The sequence below is a fragment of the Rana temporaria genome, chromosome 1 (genome assembly GCF_905171775.1).
Source record: "Rana temporaria chromosome 1, aRanTem1.1, whole genome shotgun sequence".
NCBI lineage: Eukaryota > Metazoa > Chordata > Amphibia > Anura > Ranidae > Rana > Rana temporaria.
The window spans coordinates 212,677,060-212,690,792 of record NC_053489.1 but is presented as its reverse complement, the minus strand read 5'-3'; the positions used below and the strand labels follow the sequence as shown (position 1 = coordinate 212,690,792).

At 45.7% G+C, this 13,733-nt stretch overlaps 1 protein-coding gene across 1 annotated transcript in view; it reads right to left on the bottom strand.

Moving 5' to 3' along the window:
• The window catches only part of LOC120936691 (T-box protein VegT-like), a 59,148-nt gene extending 52,328 nt beyond the window's left edge, over window positions 1-6,820 (bottom strand). Inside the window, exon 1 of the mRNA XM_040349243.1 lies at window positions 6,577-6,820. Coding sequence (XP_040205177.1) covers window positions 6,577-6,610 — 34 coding nt within the window. The 5' untranslated portion in view covers window positions 6,611-6,820. The remainder of the gene's footprint in view (window positions 1-6,576) is intronic.
• Between the last annotated feature and the right edge of the window lie 6,913 nt (window positions 6,821-13,733).

The following is a 13,733-nucleotide window of genomic DNA, read 5'->3' as shown; positions in this document are numbered from 1 at the left end:
CTCGCACCAGGCCCAAGAGGAAGAGAGTGCAGGACTGGGCTTTGGCTTCTTATATAGTCCCTTCCAGCAATCTCTCAGATGGCAGCAAAGATGCATGGGATGTGTAGTCCAGGTACCGGGTCATGCAAAGCAATTATCAGTCTGTACAACTACCCATCCCACAATCCCTTTTGCTTGGCTTACCAATATGATGTCAGTTGATAACACTGAGCACTAGAGGGACATGCAATGCATAGAAATACTGGAGGAACACTGTACTTTATAATTGTAGTCCACATTAAACTTTATATAAAAAAATATATATATATATATATATATATATATATATATATATATATATATATATATATATATATATTTTTGACTGTGACAAAATAACAAATCACTTGTTCTATAAATGACTCAAACATTGTATACTGATCATTTCCTTTCTGTAAGCTGTAATGCCTGCACGACAAGATGTATTTTGGTTTTAAATCCAACTTAAAGCGGAGGTTCACCCAAATAACATCTATACAAGACCAAATTCTTTATACTTCCAACATGTACAGTAGGCATTTGCATAGGTGCAGGATATTTTCCATGCATGCGCAAAAGCAAAGTATTAGGACGCCTGTAATACTTGTCTTTGCGCATTTGCACAGATGTACAAGGAAACCAGTGTGTGCACAGATGTGCTGCAGGGTTTTCAAGACCCAATGCTCTGTGGCACACAATCTAAGAGGGGTGTGCACAGGAAGAGGATGGGAGAAGACATGGAGGACAGCGCAGAGAAACACACACATACACGTTCCGACACTTACGTGTAGGGGGCTCGCTTCCACAGTGGTTACACACAGCAGAAGCCCATCTGTGGGTGCAGGGTACTCCATGTTCTCCCACACCCATCGATCGTCAGGCATAGACACAGAACTGATCTGCCTATGTAAACAAGGCAGATCGCCGTTGACAGGAGGGAAGGGATGGAGTTTGTGCTCCTGCAAAGCAGGGAATAAATTATCTCTCTTCCCCTAGTAAAAGCACTCGCACATTATAGTAAAACACTGGCTAGGCACACAGTTAAAGCGGGAGTTCACCCTAAAAAAATTTTTTAACCTTAGATTGATGCTCATTTTGTCTAGGGGAATCGGCTAGTTTTTTTTAAATCGAAGCAGTACTTACCGTTTTAGAGAGCGATCTTCTCCGCCGCTTCCGGGTATGGTCTTCGGGACTGGGCGTTCCTATTTGATTGACAGTCTTCCGTCAGGCTTCCGACGGTCGCATCCATCGTGTCACGAGTAGCCGAAAGAAGCCGAACGTCGGTGCGGCTCTATACGACGCCTGCGCAGCGACGTTCGGCTACTTTCGGAAAATCGTGAAGCGATGGATGCGACCGTCGAAAGCCTGTCAAAAGACTGTCAATCAAATAGAAACGCCCAGTCCCGCAGCCCATACCCGGAAGCGGCGGAGAAGATGTATCTCTAAAACGGTAAGTACAGCTTCGATTTTAAAAAAACTAGCCGATTCCCCTTGACAAAATGAGCAGGAATCTAAGGTTAAAAATTAACATTTCCGGGTAAACCTCCACTTTAACCCTTTGATCGCCCCTGATGTTAACTCCTCCCCATCCAGTGTCATTAGTACAGTGACAGTGCATATTTTTCGTTTTCCTGCATCACATCTGACTCACAGGCAGTTCACACTGACATCTGCGAACCATTGTGGGTGTCAATAGAAAGTTAACAACACCCCTAAATTATTTCGCAGAACACAGTGCGAACTGTGGTATCGGATTGCTTGGGTCTGAACACCCATGAGATCTAATTCCAATGAAGACCAAAAAAGGGTCCTGCACCATTTTGGTGCGAATGTGATGCGATTGCAGCCATACAAACTGTGTGGCTGAATTCGCATCGCACAGACATTGCATGTGATTTGCACAGCAATCTTAGTGTCACTGGTCCCCAAAAAGCGCCAAAAGTGTCAGAATTAATGCTGCAATATCCCAGTCCTGCTGTAAGTTGCTGATCGCTGCCATTCTTGTAAATAATAAAAATAAATATCCCATAGCTTGCAGAGGCTATCACTTTTGTGCAAACCAATCAATATATACTTATTGGGATTTTCTTTACCAAAAATATGTAGCAGAATACATATTGGCCTACATATTTGAAGAAATTCGATTTTTAAACCTTTTTTTTTTTATTAGATAGGTTTGATAGCAGAAAGTAAAAAGAAAAAAAAAAAAGAAAAAGCCTTTGAAATTGTCGGTCTTTTTTTTTTAGAAAGTCCCAGGACAGTGGTGATAAATTCTATGATCTTTGACCAGAACTTTTGCTGAGCTGACAACTCAAAATGTGAGTTCTCTTAACTTTCAGTTATGACAGTGGTCACAGGACATGTAGATATGGTTGCCACCTGTCCGGTTTTGACCCGGACAGTACGGGTTTAGCATGCTGTGCCTGACACCGTGACACCAGTGCCGCTGACAGGGGGTACCATGGGGCCTCCTGTAGGGGCCCCAGCACACAGGAGGACCGAATCAGCAGGGCGGGAGGACGATTACAGAGCAGTCAAAACATAAGGGAAGAGAGAGAGGCGACAGGCAGCTGGTGGTGCGGAAGTTTTTTAATAAAATAAAATAAATTTTCAAAATCAATCCACTCACTCTCCATGTTAGAGTAGTACATATCAGTCTGTGAAGTCTGCTGTCCCATTCTCCCCTCCAATCCATGCTGCTGTTTCACTGAATCGCTGGAGGAAGCCAAGGATACAGAGCCGCGGGGAAACTGCAGTGAGCTATCAGCCTGGAACACTGTGACCAATCAGAGCGTTCCGGAGGCTTAACCACGCCTCCATTATCAGTGGCTGACAGTTCACATGAGTTTCCCGTGGCTCTCTGTTTCCTCCAGCAATTCAGTGAAACAACAGCATGGATCGGAGGGGAGAATGGGACAGCGGAGTTCACAGACTGACATGCCTACAGCTCTGACATGGGGAGTGAGTGGATTGTTTATTTAACATTTATTTTAATAAAAACTTCTGCACCAGCAGCTGCCTGTCGCCCTTCTCTCTCCCTTGTGTTTTGACTCCTTTGTAATTCCCCCGCCGATCCCCCTGCTGTTCGGGCCCCCCTGTGTGCTGGGGCCTGTAGTACCCCCTGTCAGCCACCCAATGGGTATTGGGGGGGGGGGGAGAAGGATTTGTGCTGGTAGGGGGGGGGAGATTTGTAATAGGAGGGGATGGGGATAATGACACCCCAATCGTGAAGCAAAACTTATTTTGGGCGACAGGCATTCCACAATTCTGTTAATGTGATTTTGCTGCAATGAGTCGGGTTACAATCGCTGCAAAATCGCGCCACTTCCATACCAGGCACTTACGCACCTTCCCGCCCAAGCCAATTTTTAGCTTTCAGCACTGTCGCACTTTGAATGGCAATTGCGCGGTCATGCTACACTGTATCCAAACAAAATTGGCGTCCTTTTTTCCCCACAAATAGAGCTTTCTTTTGGTGGTATTTGATCACCTCTGCAATTTTTTTTTTTGCGCAACTAAAAAAAGACTGAAAATTTTGAAAAAAAAATACGTTTTTATTTTTTTCTGTTAATTTTTTCGTAAATAAGTAAGTTTTCTCTTTCAATTACGGGCACTGATATGGCGGCACTGATGAGATGGCACTGATGGACATCGATGAGGTAGTACTGACGGGCACAGATGAGGTGGCACTGATTGGCGGCGCTGGTATGCGGCACTGATGGGCACACATAGGCGGCACTGATGGGCACACATAGGCGGCACTGATGGGCACACATAGGCGGCACTGATGGGCACACATAGGCGGCACTGATGGGTGGCACTGATGGATACTTATGGGTGGCACAGATGGGCACTGATAGGTGGGCACTGGGCATGGATGGGCACTGTGGGGTGGCACAGACGCGAGTGAGGAAGAGCCATCAACGGCTCTTCCTGTTTACATCGCGATCAGCCGTGGTTGGACACGGCTGATCACGTGGTAAAGAGTCTCCGTGAGAGACTCTTTACCGAGATCGGTGTTGCGGGGTGTCAGACTGACACCCTGCAACAACGATCGCCGCGATGCGCACCCCCCGGGGGCGCGCAGCGGCTCAGAATCCTGAGGACGTCATATGACGTCCAGACAGGATTCTACAACCACTTTGCCGCCGTCAATCTGTCATTGGCGGGCGGCAAGTGGTTAATGATCAAATCTGTCTAGTAAAGAATGCAATGTCCACCATATTGGTTGACCTATGCAAGTCCAGGAATTGAATTTATCAGCAACAGAGTGATCAAATAACACAAATCATGAACTTCTAACAGCAGCACAGTTACAGGTAACAAACAGGCATGCATTTACATTAGAAATGGCTCCAACGTAATCACCCCATCCCCTATCTCTTTATAGGCACAAGACAATGCCAACAGGCAAGTGCCAACCATTAAAGTATAACTAAAGGCATTTTTTTGGGGATAGAGTGGAGAATGGATTAGAACACCTATTAGGTTTTTATTGCCATCTGTGTCCCCGTTAGGGAGAGTCACCCTCTCGGTTGTTTATTATTATTATCATTAAACGTGAAAGTATAAGACCATTCCAAATGTTGGGTTGCCCCCAGAAAAGTAATAAAGGGGAAATCTTCCAATGGGGACACTAGTTCTGGTGACCTTGGAGTCTCCAAGGGATTCCCTTAATTCACAGGTGTCAAACACAAGGCCCGCTGGCCAAATCCGGCCCTCCAGGCCATTTCATGTGGCCCTCACACCTCTCCTGCAGTTGTAGGAGAGCTCCAGCCCTCCTCTGGTCCTCCTTCAGACCCTGTACTTTCTGCTTTCAAGCAATGCATCCATCTTCTTCCCAGCAGCAGCATAAGGTAAGGGGGTGCACTGCGATGTAAGGAAGAGTGGGGGACTCAACTTCTGATGGTGGGGTGGCTCTTGACATCCAATGTAAGGGGAGGGGATGCGCTGGACATCTAATCTTACAGATACAATAAGCCCTTTTGGGGGCAATCATAATGCTGATGTGGCCCACAATTAAATTGAGTTTGACAACCCTGCCTTAATTTGTAGGGATTTCTCTACCACTTCCTGTTTTGGTTATGGGACAGGAAGTGAAGGGAAATCTCCCCAAAGCACACAGATAGCAAAACAAATAAACGGACAGGGCTTATGAGCCTGCTTTACTCGATCCAAAATGAAAAGTTTTGCCTATAGTTCTACTGTAAACAGTTGCTGAGGCTGAACCCACAAAAACCCACACAGTTGAGTAGAAGCGGGACTATCTCGGTACAGATGAAACAATATAAAACAGAAATAAATAAAAAAGGATTTATTATTAAAATAGACAAAACATATATATATATATAGCTTTTTTTCAGGGGGAACTTGGGGGAACTCAGTTCCACCACCTCTGGCTCAGACCCTTTGGTGCCTGCTCACCACAATCACTTGTAAACACAGAAGTCTGGTTTCTGTGTTTACAAGTGACAGCTCTGCACTCTGTGTGTAACCCCCCTGAACTCTGCACTCTGTATGTAATGCAATCCTGGTATTTAATGCCCCTTTAAGACCCTTCTACTGTTTTTGAAATTTGAACGGGGTCGTGGTTGAGTTCCTGCACCTATTTTCTGAGAAAAAAAGCTCTGTATATATATATATATATATATATATATATATATATATATATATATATATATATATATCTCAACAGTTGGTCAAGGTTCTTGACCAACTGTTGATATATATATATATATATATATATATATTATATATATATATATACACTTGTTTTGTCTATTTTAATAATAAATCCTTTTTTATTTATTTCTGTTTTATATTGTTTCATCTGTACCGAGATAGTCCCGCTTCTACTCAACTGTGTGGGTTGTTGTGGGTTCAGCCTCAGCAACTGTTCCCTTCCCCCATGCCCCCCTTTTTCGCAATTAACTGGGATGATGGTACATTACTTTTACATACTATTTTTTTATATGAGGCTATACTCTCAATTTTGTCTAAGTTCTACTGTAAAATTGAGTGACTCACGTAGCCACATATGTATACTGCCATCATCCTTTGAATAGTATATAGAATAAATCTCAAAAAATTGGGGATTTTGTAGGCAAAGAAAAAATAGATTTAAAAAATGTATATTTTATTATAGTTCTACTGTAAGTCTTCAGTTAGTTAGAATGGGAAACTGCCTGGTGATTAGTTATTTCTCTATTGAGAGTTCAAACAAGTATCTACCACCGAGGAAATGTGCAGATTGGATGGAAGGATGTATGAGAACTTTGCTGTGTTCCATTCAAAAGGAGATTTGTATGGTTTCTACAACCTCTGCGATGTCAACCAACATTTTGTCCACATTAACCATTACCATTGAAGCATATTCATTGATATAAGAACATGGTGCAGATTAGTGTAGTGCCAATTATGACCATAATATGGGGATTTAAAAAAGTTTATAACATTTCTTTCTCAGATAATCACATGCCACACCACTTCTGTCTGTCCCCATCGGAGAGATAAATACATAGAACATTCCAATAAGATTGCTGATGGCAATTCACTAACCTGAAATGCAAAACCTGATTACTTCAGTCCCCATCAAAGTGCTTTAATCCAGCCAGCCAGGCCTACTATTGTTCTGACCACACTCCAAGCCTATCCTTACTTCAGACAATCCAAAGATCCTCTGCATGCAGCCATCATTATAAAAACTCTGCTCAGGTGAGGTGCCTAGGAACGGCCTTAACAAATTAAAGGATCACTTATGGCCCCAGCTATAGACCTTCTTGAAAGACGCTATGTTTCTGTAGATACATCTAGTGCTGTGGACATAGGGCCTGAGTTATTAAAAAAAAGTGTGAAAACTGGAGTTGTTGCCCATGGGCAATCAGTGGCAGACTTTCTATTTTCTTAAGTGCATATTAACCCCTGACTTGGTGCTTTTGTGGATTGTCATTGTTTTTAATCAATTTTCAACATTATTTACAGGTAATTTGTCCAATTTATTTAGTGTGTGATGCAGCCATATCCAATCAGGGTTCCTTTAGAGCAGTGTTTCTCAATTCCAGTCCTCAGGCCCCCCCAACAGGTCAGGTTTTCAGGATTTCCATTATTTTGCACAGGTGATTTGATTAGTTTCACTGCCTTAGTAATCACCACAGCCTTTTCATCTGAGGGAAATCCTGAAAACCTGACCTTTTGGGGGGGCCTGAGGACTGGAATTGAGAAACACTGCTTTAGAGGTTGCTAGGGTCCTTTGATGGTGCCTGCACAGTTCCAGTATCATTGTCAATTGGCAGAGCTAGCAACATGACTCCAATTATCTCTAAAGGTGGCATTCTAATCACAGCTGTGAGCCTAGGTTCACACTGACTGCGGGAATGAAATTGTGCGAGTTCATCTGAACTCATACGATTTCGTTCCCGCATGTCAGTCCTAACTTCGGGGGCGATTTTTAGAGACATGGTCTGTGCGGGTTTCTGCATAGATGTCAATGAAAATCGCACCCCCATATCTTTTTAGAATTTTTTTCACACAGATAGAGCTTTTTTGTTTGTGGTATTTAACCACCACTGGGGTTTTTTTTTTTTTGCTAAACAAATGAAAAAAGACCCACAATTTTGAAAATATAATTTTTTTGTTTGCTATAATATTTTGCAAACAGGTAATTTTTCTCTTGCACTGATGGGCACTGATTAGGAGGCACTGTTGGCACTGCACTGATAATCAGGACACTGATAATGAGTACCCTGGTTATCAGTGTCAGCCCTGGTTCACACTGGGCTGCGGGAGTGGAGCCGTGCGAGTTCAGCTGAACTCGCACGATTTCACTCCCGCTGGCAGTCCCGATTTCGGCCGCGATTTAGGCCCCTTTCAGACGTCCGCTCCGTCTGTCCGTTCATTACAAGTCCGTTAACGGACTTGTAATGAATCCCTATGGGGACGCGTCCGTTAGCGGATGGAGCATCCGCTAGCGTCCGCGTCAGTCGGGATCCGCTTTTCCGAACGGAAGAAACCCTATTTTTCTTCCGTTCGGCGGAGCGGAACTGATGCAGACGGACAGACGGTCCGTCTGCATCAGGTTCCCCATAGGGGACAGCGGAGCAGAGACAGGGCGGTCCCTGCACTGTGTGCGGGGACCGCCCTATCCGCCGACAGCTGAGCGGGCATCCCCGCTGAGCTTTGGCGGACACACGGAGCGGACCGAGAAACAGTCCGCTCCGTGTGAAAGAGCCCTTAAGAGACATCTGTGCAGGTTTCTGCACAGATGTCAATGTAAATCGCGGCCCGAAATCGCAAAAAGTAGTACAGGAACCGATTTTTGAAATCGGTGCAGCGCCGCAGATGCGGCGTCGCACCGATTAGGACAGTGTCATTGCCGACAATTGCCGGCAAATGCCTTCGATTTGAGATGCGATTTCACATGTGAAATCGCATCTCAAATCGAAGGAAATCGTACCCAGTGTGAACCTGGGCTCAATGTCCCTTTAACACAAGCCAGTTATCAGTTTTCTTCTCTCCTCAAGCTGTTAGGAGAAAGGAATGCCAATAATGGGCTTCTGTTTACATCATAATCAGATGTCATTAGACACAGCTTATCACGTGGTAAAGGGCTGCTTTGATTGGCCCTTTACTGCAATCTGTGATAAGCTGAGATGGTTTGATAGCCTTCCTGACATTGTAAGCCCATGCTGTGGCCAGATTTTGGCTATAACGTGGGCAAGAAAGGGTTAATGGATTTTTTTTGTTTCTTTTTTTTAGCAGGGATAACCCAGACCTGAAAAATATTTGTAACGTGTATTTTAATGATTTTCTTCTTGGGCTGCTGAGTTACTCTGTGGCTTTCATGCTCTAAATGGGTCCTTGTGTACACTTATGATCATAAAAACAGGATTTTTTACTTACTGTAAAATCAATTTTTTGCAGTTCGTTAAAGCAGCGTTCCACCCATATAAAAGTCAGCAGCTACAAAAAGTGTAGCTGCTGACTTTTAATAATGAAACACTCACCTGTGGCACGGTCCAGCGATATGGGCGAACAAAGCTCACTCCTCTCCGCGGCGCCGGCATTCTTACCGTGGGCGCCATGATGTGGCTTCACAGCCGGACACGCACTGCGCATGCGCGAGCCGTGCGCTGTGATTGGCTGGGCAATCTTCTGGGACCTGTGACGTGTCCCAGAAGATTTCACAGAGGGAGGTGAGAGAGGTGAACTTTGTTCCGGCTCTGCAAAGCCGTGGGAGAAAGTGGGAGCTGGATGCCCCTAAAAAGAGGGTATCCACCCCCCCAAAATAATTACATGCCAAATGTGGCATGTCAGGGGGTCACCTTCACTTAAAGCAGAAGATCCATTATTGGAACAACGCTTTAAGGGACACAGGGTCAAAGGTTTTTCTGGGTTATATTGTTGTGTACATGAGATTGCCCAGTTGTCTCTCCTCCCGACCAGGGACGTGTTCAGGCATGTTCAGGTACTAGTCTAAACTCGCCTGAGCTATGCCATCAGAAAGCGGTAGTTGCAGATTGCCAATCATAAGTGGTTGAGGCATTCCTGTCCCTCAGCTGCTTGTGTACCCATCCCTTCTGACCCTGTCTACCTTAATGAACAATTACAAAAACACATTTTTTTTTACTTAAGGCCGGGTTCACACTAGTGCGACATACGCTCCGACATTGGGAGCTCATGTCGCATGACGTGTGAAAAGCAATGTTTCCCTATGGGAGCCGTCTTAACTGGTCCGACACATGTCGGTCCGACTTGCTCCCTGTACTACTTTGGTCAGACTTTGATCCTACTTCACTCCATTGAACATCATTGAAGTTGGATCAAAGTCGGAACGCAGTCTTGCATGCTCCGACTTTGGCATGCGACTTGTATTCTACTGATCTTGAGGGGGAATTCCACGCCAAATTTTAAGCAAAAAACTGGCATGGGTTCCCCTCCAAGAGCATACCAGGCCCATGGGTCTGGTGCGGATTTAAAGGGGAACCCCCTACGCCGGAAAAACGGAACCCGTATCCGAGCAGCAGCGCGGCCGGTCAGGAAAGGGGGTGGGGACGAGCGAGCGCCCCCCCCCCCCACCCCACAGCACCCTGCCCCCATGTTAATGAGGACAGGGCCTTTTCTCGACAACCCTGGCCGTTGGTTGTCGGGGTCTGCGGGCGGGGGGCTTATCGGAATCTGGGAGCCCCCTTTAACAAGGGGGCCCCCAGATACCGGCCCCTCACCCTAGGTGAATGAGTATGGGGTACATCGTACCGCTACCCATTCACCTGGAAGTAAAGTTTTAAAAAAAAATAAACACGCTACACAGATTTTTTAAATATTTTATTAGTCAGCTCCAGGTCTTGCTTCCTCCGACGTCTTCTGGGGGGGTCCCAGTCTTCACCGCTGTCTGGTTCTCTTCCGCTGGGTGGGGGCCGCTTTCTTCTTAAGGTCTTTTACAGCGGCCCCTCCCGGTCATCCTCCGATGTCTTCGGCAGGGGGGGGGGGCTGCCCGGACTTCTGTCACCTTCTGCATCCTTCTGCCTTCTTCTTCTGCCTTCTTCTTCTTCGCTGTTGACACGTCGCTTCCTCCCACTGTAATGCCATGTGCGACGGTTCGCGCCAAATTATATAGGTCTCTTATGACGTCACAGTCCCATCATGCTCCTCAGGCTGTAATCGGAAAGCCTATCAGAGCCGCTGACTCTGATAGGCACTTCCACAGCCAACCAGCTGCCGTTATTCAGTAGTAGTACAATGTAGTACAGGGAGCATTTTCAAAGTTGGACCTACTTGTGTCGGACTAGTTAAGATGGCTCTCATAGGGAAACATTAATTTTCACACGTCATGGGACATGAGCTCCCAATCTCGAAGCGTTTGTCGGACAAGTGTGAACCCAGCCTCACACTGCACTTGTGTTTTTATTTTTTTTTGCTATGGAACCCGGATTGCATGGGTGATCTGGTTCAGGCAAAGGCACTCCGTTTTGCAACCTGCTTTTGGGGTGTCTTCAAGTTTTAATTGACACCCTCAGCAGAGCGCATTAGAACAGTGCGATTGCTAGGCGGGGTGGGAAACACAGGGATCGCTGTGTTTCCCGCACAGCATCAGTGTGAACCAGGGCTAAAGTGGAATACCAGTCATACCTTAAGGTGAAGCATGCTAGTTATTCTCACTGTGGACTAAGGGGTTAATCCTTTACATTGTGTATAAAGGCTGTTTAATCCTGTCTATTTGATCCTCCTCTTCTTCCAGAGAAGGGGCCAATCATCGCTGTCCAGACAGAGGATTAGGGGAAAGTGAAAATTCCTCCTACAAGCTTTAACCACTTAATCCCCGGACCATATTGCTGGTCAAAGACCAGAGCACTTTTTGCGATTCGGCACTGCTTGGCTTTAACTGACAATTGCGCGGTCGTGCGACGTGGCTCCCAAACAAAATTGGCGTCCTTTTTTTCCCACAAACAGAGCTTTCTTTTGGTGGTATTTGATCACCTCTGCAGTTTTTAGTTTTTGCAAAAAAAAAAAAATTGCAATAAACTTCTATTGATTGGTTTGCGCAAAAGTTATAGCGTTTACAAAATAGGGGGTAGTTTTATGACATTTTTATTATTTTTTTTTTTTTTACTAGTAATGGCGGCGATCAGCGATTTTTTTTCGATCCTGCTTTTTTTGCGGACACTTTTGACACATTTTTGGGACCATTGTCATTTTTATAGCGATCAGTGCTATAAAAATGCATTGGATTACTATAAAAATGCCACTGGCAGGGAAGGGGTTAACACTAGGGGTGGGGAAGGGGTTAAGTATGTTCCCTGGGTGTGTTCTAACTGTAGGGGGGGTGGCCTCACTAGGGGAAATGACTGATCGCTGTTCATACATTGTATGAACAGACGGTCAGGCATTTCTCCCCTGACAGGACCGAGAGCTGTGTGTTTACACACACAGCTCCCGGTCCTCGCTCTGTAACGAGCAATCGCGGGTGCCGGGCGGCGATCGCGCACGGGAGTCAGGGACGAGCGGGGAGCGCGCGCACGCGCCCCTAGTGGCCGCTGCGAGACCCGACATAGAGCTACGGGCTCTCGCGCAGGGGAGCCGACCGGCGGCTGGTCGGCAAGTAGTTAATAGGAACTGATACAAGTCATGCGACTGCTATATACTGCTGTTAAGAAAAGTTATTTATCAGTTTATAGTTACTAAAATAATTGTAGAGTCCAATAGTGCAGCGCTCCAGTGAATAAAAAAATAATAATATGACTAGTCCAAATAAGTATGATCATCAATGAAGTTGAAATAGAGGACCTCCACCAAAACTTCAGTGTGCAGACAAGGGAACACACCACACCACCGTGCAATCAGTCTGCTTACCAGAAAGACATCATTATGGGCATAGAAATCAAATGATGCAAAGGTCAGTGGCAGTCCCACTCCAAACAGGATGTATGGATGAAAAAGATGGTCCACAAACAGCATTAATGGTAAAGAACGTCCAGAACTCACAAGGACCCAAAGGTGTACATTGCGTTCATCAGCAGGAGTATAACCAAAAATGCAGAGAGGAAACAGCAATAGTGAAGCCCGTAGGTAAAAGCAACACGCAGTTTATTGTATGGTACTTACAGGAACAAACAGGCATCAAAACATATAAGAACTCCGCGGCTCATAGCGTACTTGTATCGGCCAGCCTAACATGTTTCATCCTATGTGGATATCATCAGAGGCGTTTCCTTGTCTGCACACTGAAGTTTTGGTGGAGGTCCTTTACTTCAACTTCATTGATGATCATACTTATTTGGACTTTAATATTCATATTATTATTTTTTTATTCACTGGAGCGCTGCACTATTGGACTCTATTTTTTTTGTTTGCTTTATCTACAAACTGTGCTAGCCGCTTTGTACTAATACTATTGTGTTCTTAAGTTAGCGCACATATCTGTTCTAGAGGTCGACCGATATGGGTTTTTCTCTGGCCGATGCCGATATTTAGAAATCTGGGCGGCCGATGGCCGATATATGATGCCGATTTTTGCGGCCAATATTTTAGGCCGATTTTTTTTTGGTGGCACTGGCTCGTGGCACTGGATGGCACTAGCAGAAGGCACTTATTGTCACTGAAAGATGGTACTAGCAGATGGCACTGATTGGCAGGTGGCATTTATTGGCACTGGCAGGTGGCACTAATTGACACTGGCAGGTGGCACTGATTGGAAGATGGCACTGGTTGGCACTGGCAGATGGCACGTGGCACTGGCACTAACAGGTGACACTGGCAAGTGGCACTGGTTGGCACTGACTGGCAGGTGGCACTAATTGGCACTGGCAGGTGGCACTGGGTGGCAATAGTTAGCACTGGTTGGCATTGGCAGGTGGCACTGATGGCTTTAGTTGGCACTGGTAGGTGGCACTGGATCACACTGGCAGGTGGCACTGGATAGAAGGTGGCACTAATTGGCATTGGATAGTGGCACTGGTATTGGCAGGTGGCATTGGCAGATGGCACTGGATGGAAGGTGGCACTAATTGGCACTGGATGATAGCACTGGTATTGCCACTGGCAGATGGCACTGGATGGCAAGTGGCACTAATTGGCACTGGCACAAAAAAATTGGTGTCACCCCCCTCAGTACAGACCCCATCTCCCTCCAGTATAGACCCCCCCCCCGCTACAGACACCAGAGAGCGATGTGTGTCCCACGAGCGCGGGCCCCTCCTCCTCTGTGGGCGTAAACAGAGAGG